The 12152-nt window shown below is 32.2% G+C and overlaps 2 protein-coding genes across 3 annotated transcripts; both read left to right on the forward strand.

The window, feature by feature from the left end:
* Nucleotides 1-1121: 1121 nt before the first annotated feature.
* LOC140872083 (BIIDXI-like protein At5g11420) lies at nt 1122-3060 on the forward strand. Its single transcript, XM_073274816.1, has 3 exons — nt 1122-1186; nt 1595-2137; nt 2217-3060. Exons 1-3 carry the CDS (start codon nt 1123-1125, stop codon nt 2813-2815), a joined length of 1206 nt encoding a protein of 401 aa, XP_073130917.1. The 5' UTR covers nt 1122; the 3' UTR covers nt 2816-3060.
* Nucleotides 3061-7794: 4734 nt separating this feature from the next.
* On the forward strand, nt 7795-11924 carry LOC140871420 (uncharacterized). Of its 2 annotated transcripts, none has more exons than XM_073273919.1 (8): nt 7795-8043; nt 8646-8831; nt 9061-9197; nt 9402-9498; nt 9622-9702; nt 9803-10072; nt 10733-11070; nt 11346-11924. In XM_073273919.1, the coding sequence occupies exons 2-8, from the start codon at nt 8678-8680 to the stop codon at nt 11559-11561; spliced, it is 1293 nt and encodes a 430-aa protein (XP_073130020.1). In that variant the 5' UTR covers nt 7795-8043; nt 8646-8677; the 3' UTR covers nt 11562-11924. The 2 variants fall into 2 exon arrangements, with proteins under 2 accessions (XP_073130020.1, XP_073130021.1); XM_073273920.1 differs by having other exon boundaries at nt 9625-9702.
* The last annotated feature ends 228 nt before the right edge of the window (nt 11925-12152 follow it).

The following is a 12152-nucleotide window of genomic DNA, read 5'->3' on the forward strand; positions in this document are numbered from 1 at the left end:
ACACTAAAACTAGGTTAAAAAAAAGTACAATTAATTAATGAATACAGAAAAACCTTCAAATAAATTTTAAAAATTTTGAACACTAAAACTAATATAAAAAATAGGAAAATAAAATGGACCAAAGAAAAACAAAAGGATAATTTTGCAATTTTCAAGAATCCTCTAAAATCATACTGTAACAGTCTTTAAAATAGAGAATGCATATAAAATAGGACTGGAGAAGGAAATTAACCCTTTTTTGTAATGGAGAAATCCTCCATTATATATAGAGGAAAGCTAGAGATGTTCTTCGACTTTCACGTGATATTGTTTTTTTGGGAATAAAATATATTAGTATGATATTTAAGATTTTTCTGTCTCTCTTATCCATTTGAAAAGTCTCGGCTACGATATCATAACCTTGTCCAATTTATATTTTTCAAACATCAACGAGACTTCTTAGGGGGTCGGCTTATACAAAATGATGAGGATTGAGTAATAATCCCAAACTTCTCTCTAGTTCTTCGAAAAATAAAGATATATTTTTTCGATTAAATTGTTCCATTAAGTTTATAGATTTTTGATACAATAATTTTTTGTTCAATTACTGCAATTTCTGATGTCACATCAACATTTTCAATGTCATGTCAGCATTTTAAACGTAATATTAGGATTTTTCGATGTCACATCATCATTTTAACGACATGGGCTTAAAATCCAAAAAACCTCAATTTAGTAAACCAAAATCAAAACTTTAAATTTTTAGTTGATGAAACCATAAATTAAATATGTAAAGTTAATAGATCAAAAAAATTATTTTTTCCAAAATATTTGTGTTTTTCTATATTTAATTAATAATCACGCTCGCTTTCCTTTAGTCAACTCACCTCTCTCTTCCCCCTCATGCAATCAAATCTCAAAATAGCTGGTTTGAAATCATCTCAAAATAAGCGCTTATAATTTGACACTTGGACAAGTCCAAGAAGTACGCACACAAATGCAATATCTCTTCACAAAGTCGCGTTTTAAACGTCTTCCCAAAAGCGAAGCAAATTTCCTCGAAATCGTCAAAGTCAAATGTCATCAGCTCTCTCTATATATATATGCATCAACACTCCTTGGTACACATTTAATTTGAAGACGATGGTGCATGTATTCCACTCCCTCCTATTCTCCTTCATGTTCATTACATTATCAAATGCGGCAGGTAACCACTAGTTCTTCTTCTTCTCCTCCTCCTTCTCTTTATTAAGTCTCTCGAAGTCGACGGTGGACCATGTAGGGAACTCCATCCCAATTGATGGTAGATGCTGCACGAGTGTAAATTATCCACTGCAACATAGGTAGTGTTAGAGAGAGTTTTTAGGAAGTATTTATTAGTTTTTTCTTTACAAAAGTTCAAAAATTTGTTAAAAAAAAGCTGAAAAGTGTCCTATAAACTCTACCAAACACTACCATAATATTGAACGAGACAAGATGAATATTGGTTTTAATTTTTTTAAAAATAAATTATGCGCAACTTATGCTAAAATTTAATTTTTACCGGCTCCCAGGATCAGTCCATGACTCCATGCACTAAATTTCTGATTTTATCCCTCTTAATTCTATGCTGCAGATGTGTTACAAAACCCGGATTTCGAAATCCCTCCGTCCAATATAACAGAGAATTCAACTTCCCAGTTCTTGCTCCTTCACCAAGATCAAAACCCAATCCCAGGATGGTCCTTCAATGGAACAGTTTGGTATGTAACTCCTGCTGCCAATTTATCGCTTCCCGGAAACGGCCACGCGATTCAGCTAGGTGAAAATGGTCAGATCAACCAAACATTCAAAGGGGTCGATGACTATTACTCGGATTATATCCTCACTTTCACTCTCGCCGCTCCAAACGAGGGGTGTCTTCAAAATTCTACTGCTGTAAATGTTTCTGTTCTTGATCAAAGGGGCGATTATAGATCGCAAGTCTTCTCTTTGGGGAGGAATTTGAGCAGGAGTTTGAGCGTGAACTTTGGTTTCTATTTGGGGTATCCGACCGGAGAAGATTCCATACATCTTGAGATCAAAAGCGTTGCGCCCAATTCGGAGCAAAATGTTTCTTGTTGGCCTATTATCGATAACCTTCTTGTGCGGAGAAATGGACCGCCTATATGGTACAACGGTATGAGTTTCTCTTCTAAATATGTCTATTGTGAAACGGTTTTCAGATTTAATATTTGAAAATCTAATATTTTTCCTAGGTAACATTATACCAAATGGGGATTTTGAGGTTGGGCCACCAATCAACAAGAACTCGTCGGAGGGGATTCTTCTGCAAGAATATGAAGATCCAAACTCAGACAATACGCATATACTCCAACGATGGAGTATTTTCGGAACCGTGAAATACATTGATTCCAAGCACTTCAAAGTACCCCAAGGCAAAGCTGCAATTGAGCTAATTTCTGGTTCCCCATCTGGTATCCGAGCAGATTTCCCCCTTGGAGTGAAGCAAAATTACAATTTGCTCTTCACTATAGGGGATGCAAATGATTCGTGTGTGGGGGATTTATTAGTATTCTTACAGGTGGGGAATGATGTAAGGAACTTCACATTGCAAAGTAATGGTTTGGGATCGGTTTCCAACTATTCCGTGAGCTTTGTTTCATCGGAGTTGCCGGGGGATACCGCCATAGTTTTCTATAGAGAGGATGAGACGTGGGCGACCGATGGTGTTCTGTGTGGTCCTGTTCTAGATAACATAGCTCTATATAGTTCGAGTTCGAACAGCGGGAAAATGGAACTTTGGTATCGTCGTGTGATTTTTAGTTTGGTGGTTGGTTTCATGATTATCTTGTGAGCATGGTGTGTATTGGGTTTGATTATCCTTATTTCATATGTATATTTTGCTGGGATGGGTCTGGAACGGGTTTTGTCAAATTTGACACCGTTTAGGACTCGTTTGGTCAGGTCTAGATCCGGCCTGTCAAAATGAGTTTAATATCTAAACCCGGCTTATTGACATTTGTAATGAAAATATTGAATCCGACTCATTTTCATCCTTATTGAGAATACAAGTATATGAAATATCTATTTTTGTGTTTACACGAGTTATGCGTGAAACTTATTTATGCTTTCCTAGAAAATAATCAAATATATTGTTTTGCTTAACTGTATTAGAACCGCGTGATTATGAATGCTATATTCAAACTCGTTGACCCCTCTTTTTAAATTATTATTTTGTCATGTTTTATAATTATTTTGCGAATAACGAAAACTGAAAGCAAAAAGTAAGAATACAAGTAATTTAAAAGTGGTTCTTCAAATCGACCTAAGTCAAAGGGTCAGACCAACTATTGCTAAATACACGGTGTTACATAATACATACTAGTACCCGAATGCACGCGATGCGTGCTTTTTATTATCTATTTTTTTAATTAAAAATATAATTAAATTATAATAACAAATAATTGGATTAAAAATGGTATTTTCGTAAATAAATATTCATGAAATGAAAAAAAATAATGAAAATGGTATATTCGTAATTACATAACTATTAAAGGGCAAAAATGAAGATGATGTCCACACCAAAAGACCGTTTGCTCTTATTTAATATATATTAGTCACCGCAGTACACGCGTTGCGTGTATAACATTATATATATATATATATATATATATATATATATTGTGGATCGAAAATCCAATTTTATAAAATAATTATGTTTTTTTTTACGGTCGTTGAGTTTTTTTTTTAGTGGAGAAGTTTTGTTTAAATTTACTTAAGAGACTTTTCTAAAAAAAATAAATTACTTAAGAGAAGGGCAAAATGAGAAAGAATTTTTGGTGTGTCCATGTCACACCAAAAACAGTTTTTTTAATGCCCTCAACTATTATAATATAGTAGAGATTATAGATTATAGATATAGATTATAGATATAGATATAGATATTTTAGATACATCCTCTCAACATTCATTTCAATGTCATTAGACAATAGAGTCTAATTTTTTTTTAAAAAAAGTACCTTTTGCGTCCTAAATATATATACTTTTTTTTCATGCGGGTTAGAGAAAAAAAATTGAAAAGTAAAGTTCATACACGAACTTTTTATTTCTCATGATTTAAGTCATTCAAAAAATAGTTGTATATTTTTCAATAATTTGTTAATAAATATATATTAGTAAAAAAAAATATTTAAAAAACACAACTAAAGGTAGGAATTGGCCATATATTTATATATAGTTTCGAATGATGAAATATCTTATATCTTCTAAAATAATCAAAAGTAGTATTTACAATAATATTGCCAAATAAAATCAGTACTCTAATTATAAAATAAATATAAAAAAATATTTCACATGTTCAATTTATTTTTGAAAATTTTGTGAATAATAATCTATTAAATTTGATACACACGACACGGTCATTCTTCTATATATCCTCCACACACCACTCACAATACCTTTTTTTTTATTATTATTTGCACGTTAGCAAGCATGTAGAGATACTCATTTCTAAAATTTTCTTAAAAAATGATAATCTTGGATATTTTAAAAATTAAAAATAAACAAACATCTTTAAATTTTATTAATTTAACTTTATAAAAATATTGTGATTAAGTTATAAACTCAAAAATTCCCAAAACCCTCGGGCGCCATTATGAACATCGGATACCCCCAAATTCAAATAATAGTATCGGGGGACAAGGCTGATCCTTTGGTACAGCTCTCTGTCTGCTACTGAGGACTTGTATTTAATTTATAGAGTAAAATGTATTTTGGTACATGAATTATTGGTAAAATGTTATATTGGTACATGAACTATTGAAAATGACTTAATTGGTAATGATCCAATTAAAATGTCAATTTTACATTTAATAGAAATTAATATTATATTTATTAATTTTAAAATATCATATTTATTTAAAAATTAATTGAGTAAAATTCATTTTGATACAAGAACTATATGTAAAATATCAATTTGATACATGAACTATAAGAGAATTATTTAATTGGTACATGATTTAACTAAAAAGTTCAATTTATCCTTTAGTAATTGATTTTAAGTTCAATTATTTTTAATAATAAATTCAACAAAGTGTACATTTTATTTTTTAAATTATTTTTTATTTATTGTAAATTAAAATTTATATTAATTTAAAAATAATAAAAAATAAGTATCTTAATATTTTTATAATGTATTTATATTTTACTCATTAATAAATTATTTATATTTTTAAAATATTAATAATATAAAATAAAATGGCATTTTTTGCTATCTATGTAAATAATTATCCATTTAAAAAAAATTGATATAAATTATATAATAATAAAATCACAAACTCAATAAATAAATCATATGCAAGACTAAAATATATTTAATAATGATAAAATATAATTAATTAAATATTTATTTATTTATATTTAATTTAAGTGCGAGTAAAAAAATATAAAATTACAAATTATTAAATCGAGTAAAAAAATTTTGGGTTATTAGAACTACATAAATTGAGATAATGAGTGAGATTTTTTCTGTGATATTTGTTTTTTCATGATCTAATCTTTAATGTTGAAAATTTTTATACTAAATTTTGAAAAACTAAAATGGTGATTATGCTTGTTTCAATCATTTAAACACAAGATCAACAGACTTCGGTGATATATATTTTTATCATATCATATATTATAATATTTGTTGTATAATTTGACTTAACAATTGTTTATCATTATATATATAATTAATTTTTAAATAAATAAAATATTTTAAAATTAATCAATATAATATTAATTTCTATTAAGAGTAAAATTGAATTTTTAATTGGATCATATAACAATTAAGCCATTTTTAATAGTTCGTGTACCAATATGATATTTTACCGATAGTTTGTGTACCAAAATACATTTTATTCTTTTAAAATTAATAAATATAATATTAATTCCTATTAAGGGTAAAATTGACCTTTTAATTGGATCATGTACCAATTAAGCCATTTTCAATAGTTCGTGTACCAATATGATATTTTACCAATAGTTCGTGTACCAAAATACATTTTACTCTTAATTTATATTGATACGGTTCCACTTGTCACCACACAATTGGAGCTTAATATTTTCGGATCAAATTAGTACAAGATTATTTTCCCAATGCTCTTGTTAAACATGTTTTAAGCAACAATCTACATTTATTTGGAGGATAAATCTGAATTTGCTATAAATTTGCAAATAACGTTAATTGAGAAAAATGTTTTTTTTTTAAAAAATATAATTAGAAGTAAAAATCCAAAACTTATAAATTCTAGCTTGTGACCAACCAATTAAATTGACTTCTCTGCTCTAAATCATGATTGCAACAATTAAGATTGAGTCTGGCTTTTAACGCTTTAAAACTCAAATTCAGGCTCATGTTTGTCTGAATTCAAGTTTCTCATCGACCTAATTTATATTTGGTGCAACTAAAATGGAGTTCGAATAAGAACTTCATTCATCGTACCGTAGGAAAGAAGATTCGATCGAATGACAAAGACATGAAGAATAATTTAATTAGTTTTTCATCATTTACTTGATTCATTGATAATCTTATTAAGATAATGTTTTTCAAAAATTAAAAAAAATGATTACACGTTCTCGTTACATGGTTTTCAAACTTCTATAAAGGATGCCCTGAATCAAATCACCGTTTCTTTAAAATGTTTGTAAATTTAACCCAAATATATTTGAGAGATTTTTCATTGAATATCGTCGAAACACCTAGAGTCATTACTAACCATTGAAAAAATCAATCCCTTAAAAAAACTTTTTAAAACATTTATTAACATTACCACGATAAGTCTTGAAATACAATATCGAAATCCGAGATTAAACCCTTTACCCATTCAAAACTCAAAGAACCTTTTTTTTTTTTTTTTTGTTGGGAGAGAGGATCACCACAGTTGAGTTTCGAACTCGAGATTTCGTCCAAGATCGTAGTGTCAAATGAACTACACGTCATTAACATGCAACTCGAAGACACTTTGTGAGCTAAAAGTTGTGCCACTCTTTTGGCAGAACAACACGTGTCTTATTGAAATTACATGCTTATTTTTTTTAAAAAAAGAAGAAATTGAAGTGCTCGAATCGCGTTTGTAGAGTCCAAATAAACAAATCCATCCTAGGTGCTTACTCCGCCCTTTGAATCGATCCCAAACTTCGGATATAATAAGCTGCCGCACATCGAACCAAACCGACAACCGTGCTCATTCTATACTACTGCCCTACACTGTACCGATTCAGTTTTACATCGCAAACCCGCATCCACATTCAACTTAATTTACTTATATTCGGTGTGTACAAACATTCATCACTCGAATATTGACTTTCATCCTCCGACATAACAGGCGTCAATTTATACTTTAGAAATCTTTCATATATCCAAAGATCCAATTAATATTAAGATCAAATTTATTTCTCGAACCATCGCGAAAAAGCTTACAGCTTTCACACCAAATTGCCCAAAATAACATAATAAAAACTTCAAATCATCTTGTGTCACTGACTTCAACAACAAAAACGATCAAAAAACGATCATAAAACCAGTAACACTTCCAGGGAAGCAACAATTTTTTAAAAAGTAAACATTTTATCAATTATTTATTTAAATTGACAACGCATGTGAAGTATATAACACACAAGCGATTATTTCATTTCTCCATCTATGGATTCAAAGACATAAATCGTGAATATAGGGACAAAAACACACATATATACATATAAATAAATATCCATAGACATAAATCGTGAATATAGGGACACATATATATATACATCCCTGAAAACAATACAGTATTTGTAATTGTAATTTATCTCAGTTTTCTTCCTAAAAGGGAAAAAACAAAAGAAAAAAAAGGAAATTATCTCCATTTTCGTTTCATTTCCCTCTCATTTTTTTTCCCATCTCCCAATCTTCGGAGGGAAAAAGGAAAAATCACTACTCTTTCAATATTTTGAATTAAACCCTGAAACTTCTTCAATCTTCGACTTTCACCCGATTAGCTTGCTGAGCTGCTTCAAAGAAGCTGCGATTTTGTTGATCTTTTCTGCTTTCAGTTCCAGGTACGAGCTGTTATTTGTTTCTTCAAAGTTAATTGGCATTGAATTAAGCTCAAATTTGCTATTAATGTGTTGCTATGCTGCTTTCTGTGCTGTTCTTAGGGTTTTGGAGTATCTTGAGTTTAGGATTCGATGCGTTTTGCTGGAGAATCAGCTCATCTTTTATTTTTTTGTGTAGTTTTTGTACGTGTATAGGTATAATGGTTGGGGTAATCAATTGCTGGGTGAATAGATTGTGTCGTGAAGTTCTTATGTTTTCGTCTTATTGCGTGTTTCCCGATCCAATTACCTCTAATTTATGCTTTTATTGCTATCGATTAGTTCAATCGAGCATTTTCTGTTCATGCTTGCTTCTAGAATTGCCTATTACTGTTTCGCAAACCATAGCATCTTTTGGTCACACTCGGTGGAGCTATGAATGATTGTCATGTTTTGTTTTTGCGTACATTTTCAGATTCTGCTCTGTTTAATGAAGATTTTTACTAATTCCGTATTGCTTTATGGATGTTGATGGCTCCTTTCTTATCTAGTTTTGGTTCTAAGACTTGAATAATTCACTCTTGAAAGTTAAACTAAGATTTGGTGACTTAATTTTTATCTTGAAGTTGGGAGGCTGGGACGGAGCCCTTTATGTGAGATGCAGACCAGGAAAAAAGTAGCTGGAAGAAATTCTCGAGAGCTACCCAGTCCTAGGGTTTCAAGACTACAAAAAAAACTGGTGGAAGATGTTCAAGTTCAAGCAAAGAAAGTTACCGAGCTAATCACGTCTTCTGCTAGGAAGAAAAAAGTTGGTGCGTATCTGAATTGCTTATCCAGCTATAGCCTTGAAACAGGCTTTTCTTCAGTTGGATAAATCTCCTCGTGTTAACTTTGCCTCTACTATCCATGTGTCATCTTCTAGATTTAATCTTAACAACACATCATTTACTAACAAGTACATCATTTCTAGAAAGATCTACTTTTTTTATGGGACTCAGATAGTTTGAATTTGCTGACGTGGTTTGTGTCACAACTTTTAAGTTGGTACGCTTTCTAAAGCTGCCGAGGAGCCAGTCGGTGGAACAAATTTGGACACCAAATTCAAAGTCATGGAGTTTGATGATTCAGATGTATGTTTGAGCTATGATGGATTTGACCGTTCTTGTATGGCTAATCAGGTAATCACAGGCTTTGCATATGCAACATATCTTGACATGTATTATGCCTTATTTGCATTGGTTGATACATATTACTACCTTCCGTCTGTATTTGTTCGGTTGTACAGTAATTATTGAGGAATTTAACGATTTGCCAAATTGCAATGTTAAGAAACAAGAAGCATATTAGCTGATATGACATATTTGATTCTTTTTATTTTTTAGGGCTTTAACGATGAGGCTACTGACTGTGTCATGGACACTATATTCTCTCCATCCTTTCATGTTGCAAGAAATGTTGGAGGGGAAGTTTCAAGAGGAGGTACTTTCATAATTACTGATTTCCTTTCATTCTCTATGCATTTATATTTAAATAATTCTGGGCCTATTTTATCTGGTGTACTCTGTCTTATTATACGGGGTTCAATTACCCTAATCTTTCCAGCAGACTTCTGCTCGTTGTTTCAGCATGGGATCCAAGACATGGAGGAATGTGGAATTAAGAACACACAGATAGATTGCCCTGGTATGCTGTATTAGAATAGAAACCCATATTATTATCCCCAACATTATTTCATATGTTTCTGCTGTAAATTTTGTGGATCATGCTATCATTGTAAATTTAGGCGGTGCCGGTCTGTCACCTGAAGTTTCGGCCATATATCTTTCCATGAAAAATTCCAACCTAGAATGTGTAGATGAGAATAATCAAGATCATATGTCGGTGGTTGTCTCACGAGATAATGAGGACGGTGAAGAATATGATGATTTCGACCCGTACTTTTTCATCAAGAATCTACCAGACTTGTCTTCGGTGGTCCCAACATTTAGGCCTATGCTACTTCCTAAACAGACAAGAAGCTGCCCATCAACCTCTCTTGTTCTGGACTTGGATGGTAAAATGTTTACATTATTTCTCTCTCTTTTAGTCCTTTTGTCCTCGATGTAGGTGAGGTCTTCTGTATGAGGTCTCAAACAATGATCTCACTCTGGGTCGGAGAAATTCTTTTGATTGTGGATGTTACTGATTTTTATGTAGGTTTGAATTAAACTTTATATGGTCTGAATTATTTGAACGCTATGGTTATTGGTAAAATCAAATGCATCCAGTTACTGCTTAAGTCTTAGTAACTCTGCAAGTGCTTTCTAAATCATTATTAGTACATGTAGGTTTGAATCAAACTTTACATGGTTTGAATTATTTGAACGCTATGGTTATTGGTAAAATCACATGCATCCAGTTACTGCTTATTTCTTAGTAACTCTGCAAGTGCTTTCTAAATCATTATTAGTATCTGTTGTCTTTTAGTAGTTTGCTTTGTTTGAGATTATAGCATCCGCTAAATGCTACAAGTTGAATTGTCGAACAAGCTTTCTTGTGAGCAAGCAGTATCGTTTTTGTCTCTCTGTTATTTATCTCCTTCAATCTGTGAAGCAGTGCTGAATATCTGACGACTTTTTCCCTTCCCAAATTTCTTCAATATGCATGCTTGATCAATTGCGTCTCTTTTGCTTGTATAGTGACATGTTCTAAAATGAATATTTATGCTTGGCAGAGACATTGGTGCATTCTACACTGGAGCCATGTGATGATGCTGATTTCACATTCTCCGTTAATTTCAACTTAAAGGAGCACACAGTGTATGTGCGATGCCGTCCTCATCTCAGGGAATTTCTGGATAGAGTATCCGGACTTTTTGAGATTGTCATCTTTACTGCCAGTCAAAGCATTTATGCCGAGCAACTTCTTAATGTCCTGGATCCAAAGAGGAAAATCTTTCGACATCGTGTGTATCGTGACTCTTGTGTTTTTATTGATGGAAATTACCTCAAAGATCTATCTGTTCTTGGCCGTGACTTGGCACAAGTCATTATAATTGACAATTCTCCTCAGGTAAAGTCACTGTTCTTTCAGTTCTAGCGTATTAAAGCCACTTCATTTTTCATCATCTAGCTGAATTTTATATAATTTTGTAAATGGATGGAGATTATATGATGCAACCTTTCCACGAGTTCAACGCATATGTTCCACAATTTTCTTAGTGGCGTGATGAAAAACTGTTCGATCCTGCTTTTCTAGAAAAGAACATTATATTCAGCACTTTCACAGCGATGCTAACAATATTTTGAGGTTTATCGAATTGGACGTTGTTTTCTCTTTCCATTCAGGCTTTTGGTTTCCAAGTGGAGAATGGAATACCGATCGAAAGCTGGTTTGACGACCGATCTGACTCTGAATTGCTATTGCTCCTACCCTTTTTGGAAAGCTTAATCGGAGTTGAAGATGTAAGGCCCCTGATCGCTAAGAAATATAATCTCCAAGAGAAAATAGCCGCAGCAGTTTGCCCTTCGGATTACAACATAGGCGACCCATTTGAAAGATGAGCCCCCATCTCCTTCTCAAAATTCTTGGACCATGATTTCTGCTTGTTTCTGCAAAACCATTCTCTTAACGAATTTGAATACTTCAGTTGATGTCGGAAGTGAAGTTCGAAAGCTACTTAGCATTTCACCCATGACATAGTGTTATCTCAGGCAGTTTGAGAATCGCGATTCCGGGATTATTGACTTGTTTTCTATCTCTGACTGTGTAGGTAGATCGGGATTAGCTTAGTCTTGGAATCCTAACATTTGTCAGGGCAAACAATTAAGTTATTAAAACCCCAACGTTGTTCAAATGGAGCAGAATAAGTATATTTACTCCCTCTTGGTTTGTGTGTTTGTTTTTTTTCCTAAAAAAAATTCAGGTTTGTGTTCTTTTCCGTTTGTCACGTATTTAATTTTTTGCTGTTGTGTGATTTCAGTGTTTACAACTTTACTCTGGTATAGTATGTTTGTTGTGTTGGTTAACTCGGCCACTGAATTGGAACCAAATGTGAGGTATTACTTACTTAGGGATGTAATCGAATCTGGAATGAAAAAAGGTTTGGATGATGTTCAAATGTCGTTCGAAAAACCAATCCTTGTTCAGCAATG

The sequence above is a fragment of the Henckelia pumila genome, unplaced genomic scaffold (assembly GCF_033568475.1).
Source record: "Henckelia pumila isolate YLH828 unplaced genomic scaffold, ASM3356847v2 CTG_461:::fragment_3, whole genome shotgun sequence".
In the NCBI taxonomy this organism is placed as follows: Eukaryota; Viridiplantae; Streptophyta; class Magnoliopsida; order Lamiales; family Gesneriaceae; genus Henckelia; species Henckelia pumila.

Excerpts from the sequence above, each read along its gene's own strand:
- LOC140872083 (XM_073274816.1), top strand. The coding sequence starts at position 1,123 with ATGGTGCATGTATTCCACTCCCTCCTATTCTCCTTCATGTTCATTACA. Across the intron at positions 1,187-1,594 it reads TACATTATCAAATGCGGCAG|ATGTGTTACAAAACCCGGAT; the intron begins GTAACCACTAGT and ends TCTATGCTGCAG. Across the intron at positions 2,138-2,216 it reads ACCGCCTATATGGTACAACG|GTAACATTATACCAAATGGG; the intron begins GTATGAGTTTCT and ends TATTTTTCCTAG.
- LOC140871420 (XM_073273919.1), top strand. The coding sequence starts at position 8,678 with ATGCAGACCAGGAAAAAAGTAGCTGGAAGAAATTCTCGAGAGCTACCC. Across the intron at positions 8,832-9,060 it reads TGCTAGGAAGAAAAAAGTTG|TTGGTACGCTTTCTAAAGCT; the intron begins GTGCGTATCTGA and ends ACAACTTTTAAG. Across the intron at positions 11,071-11,345 it reads TAATTGACAATTCTCCTCAG|GCTTTTGGTTTCCAAGTGGA; the intron begins GTAAAGTCACTG and ends CTTTCCATTCAG.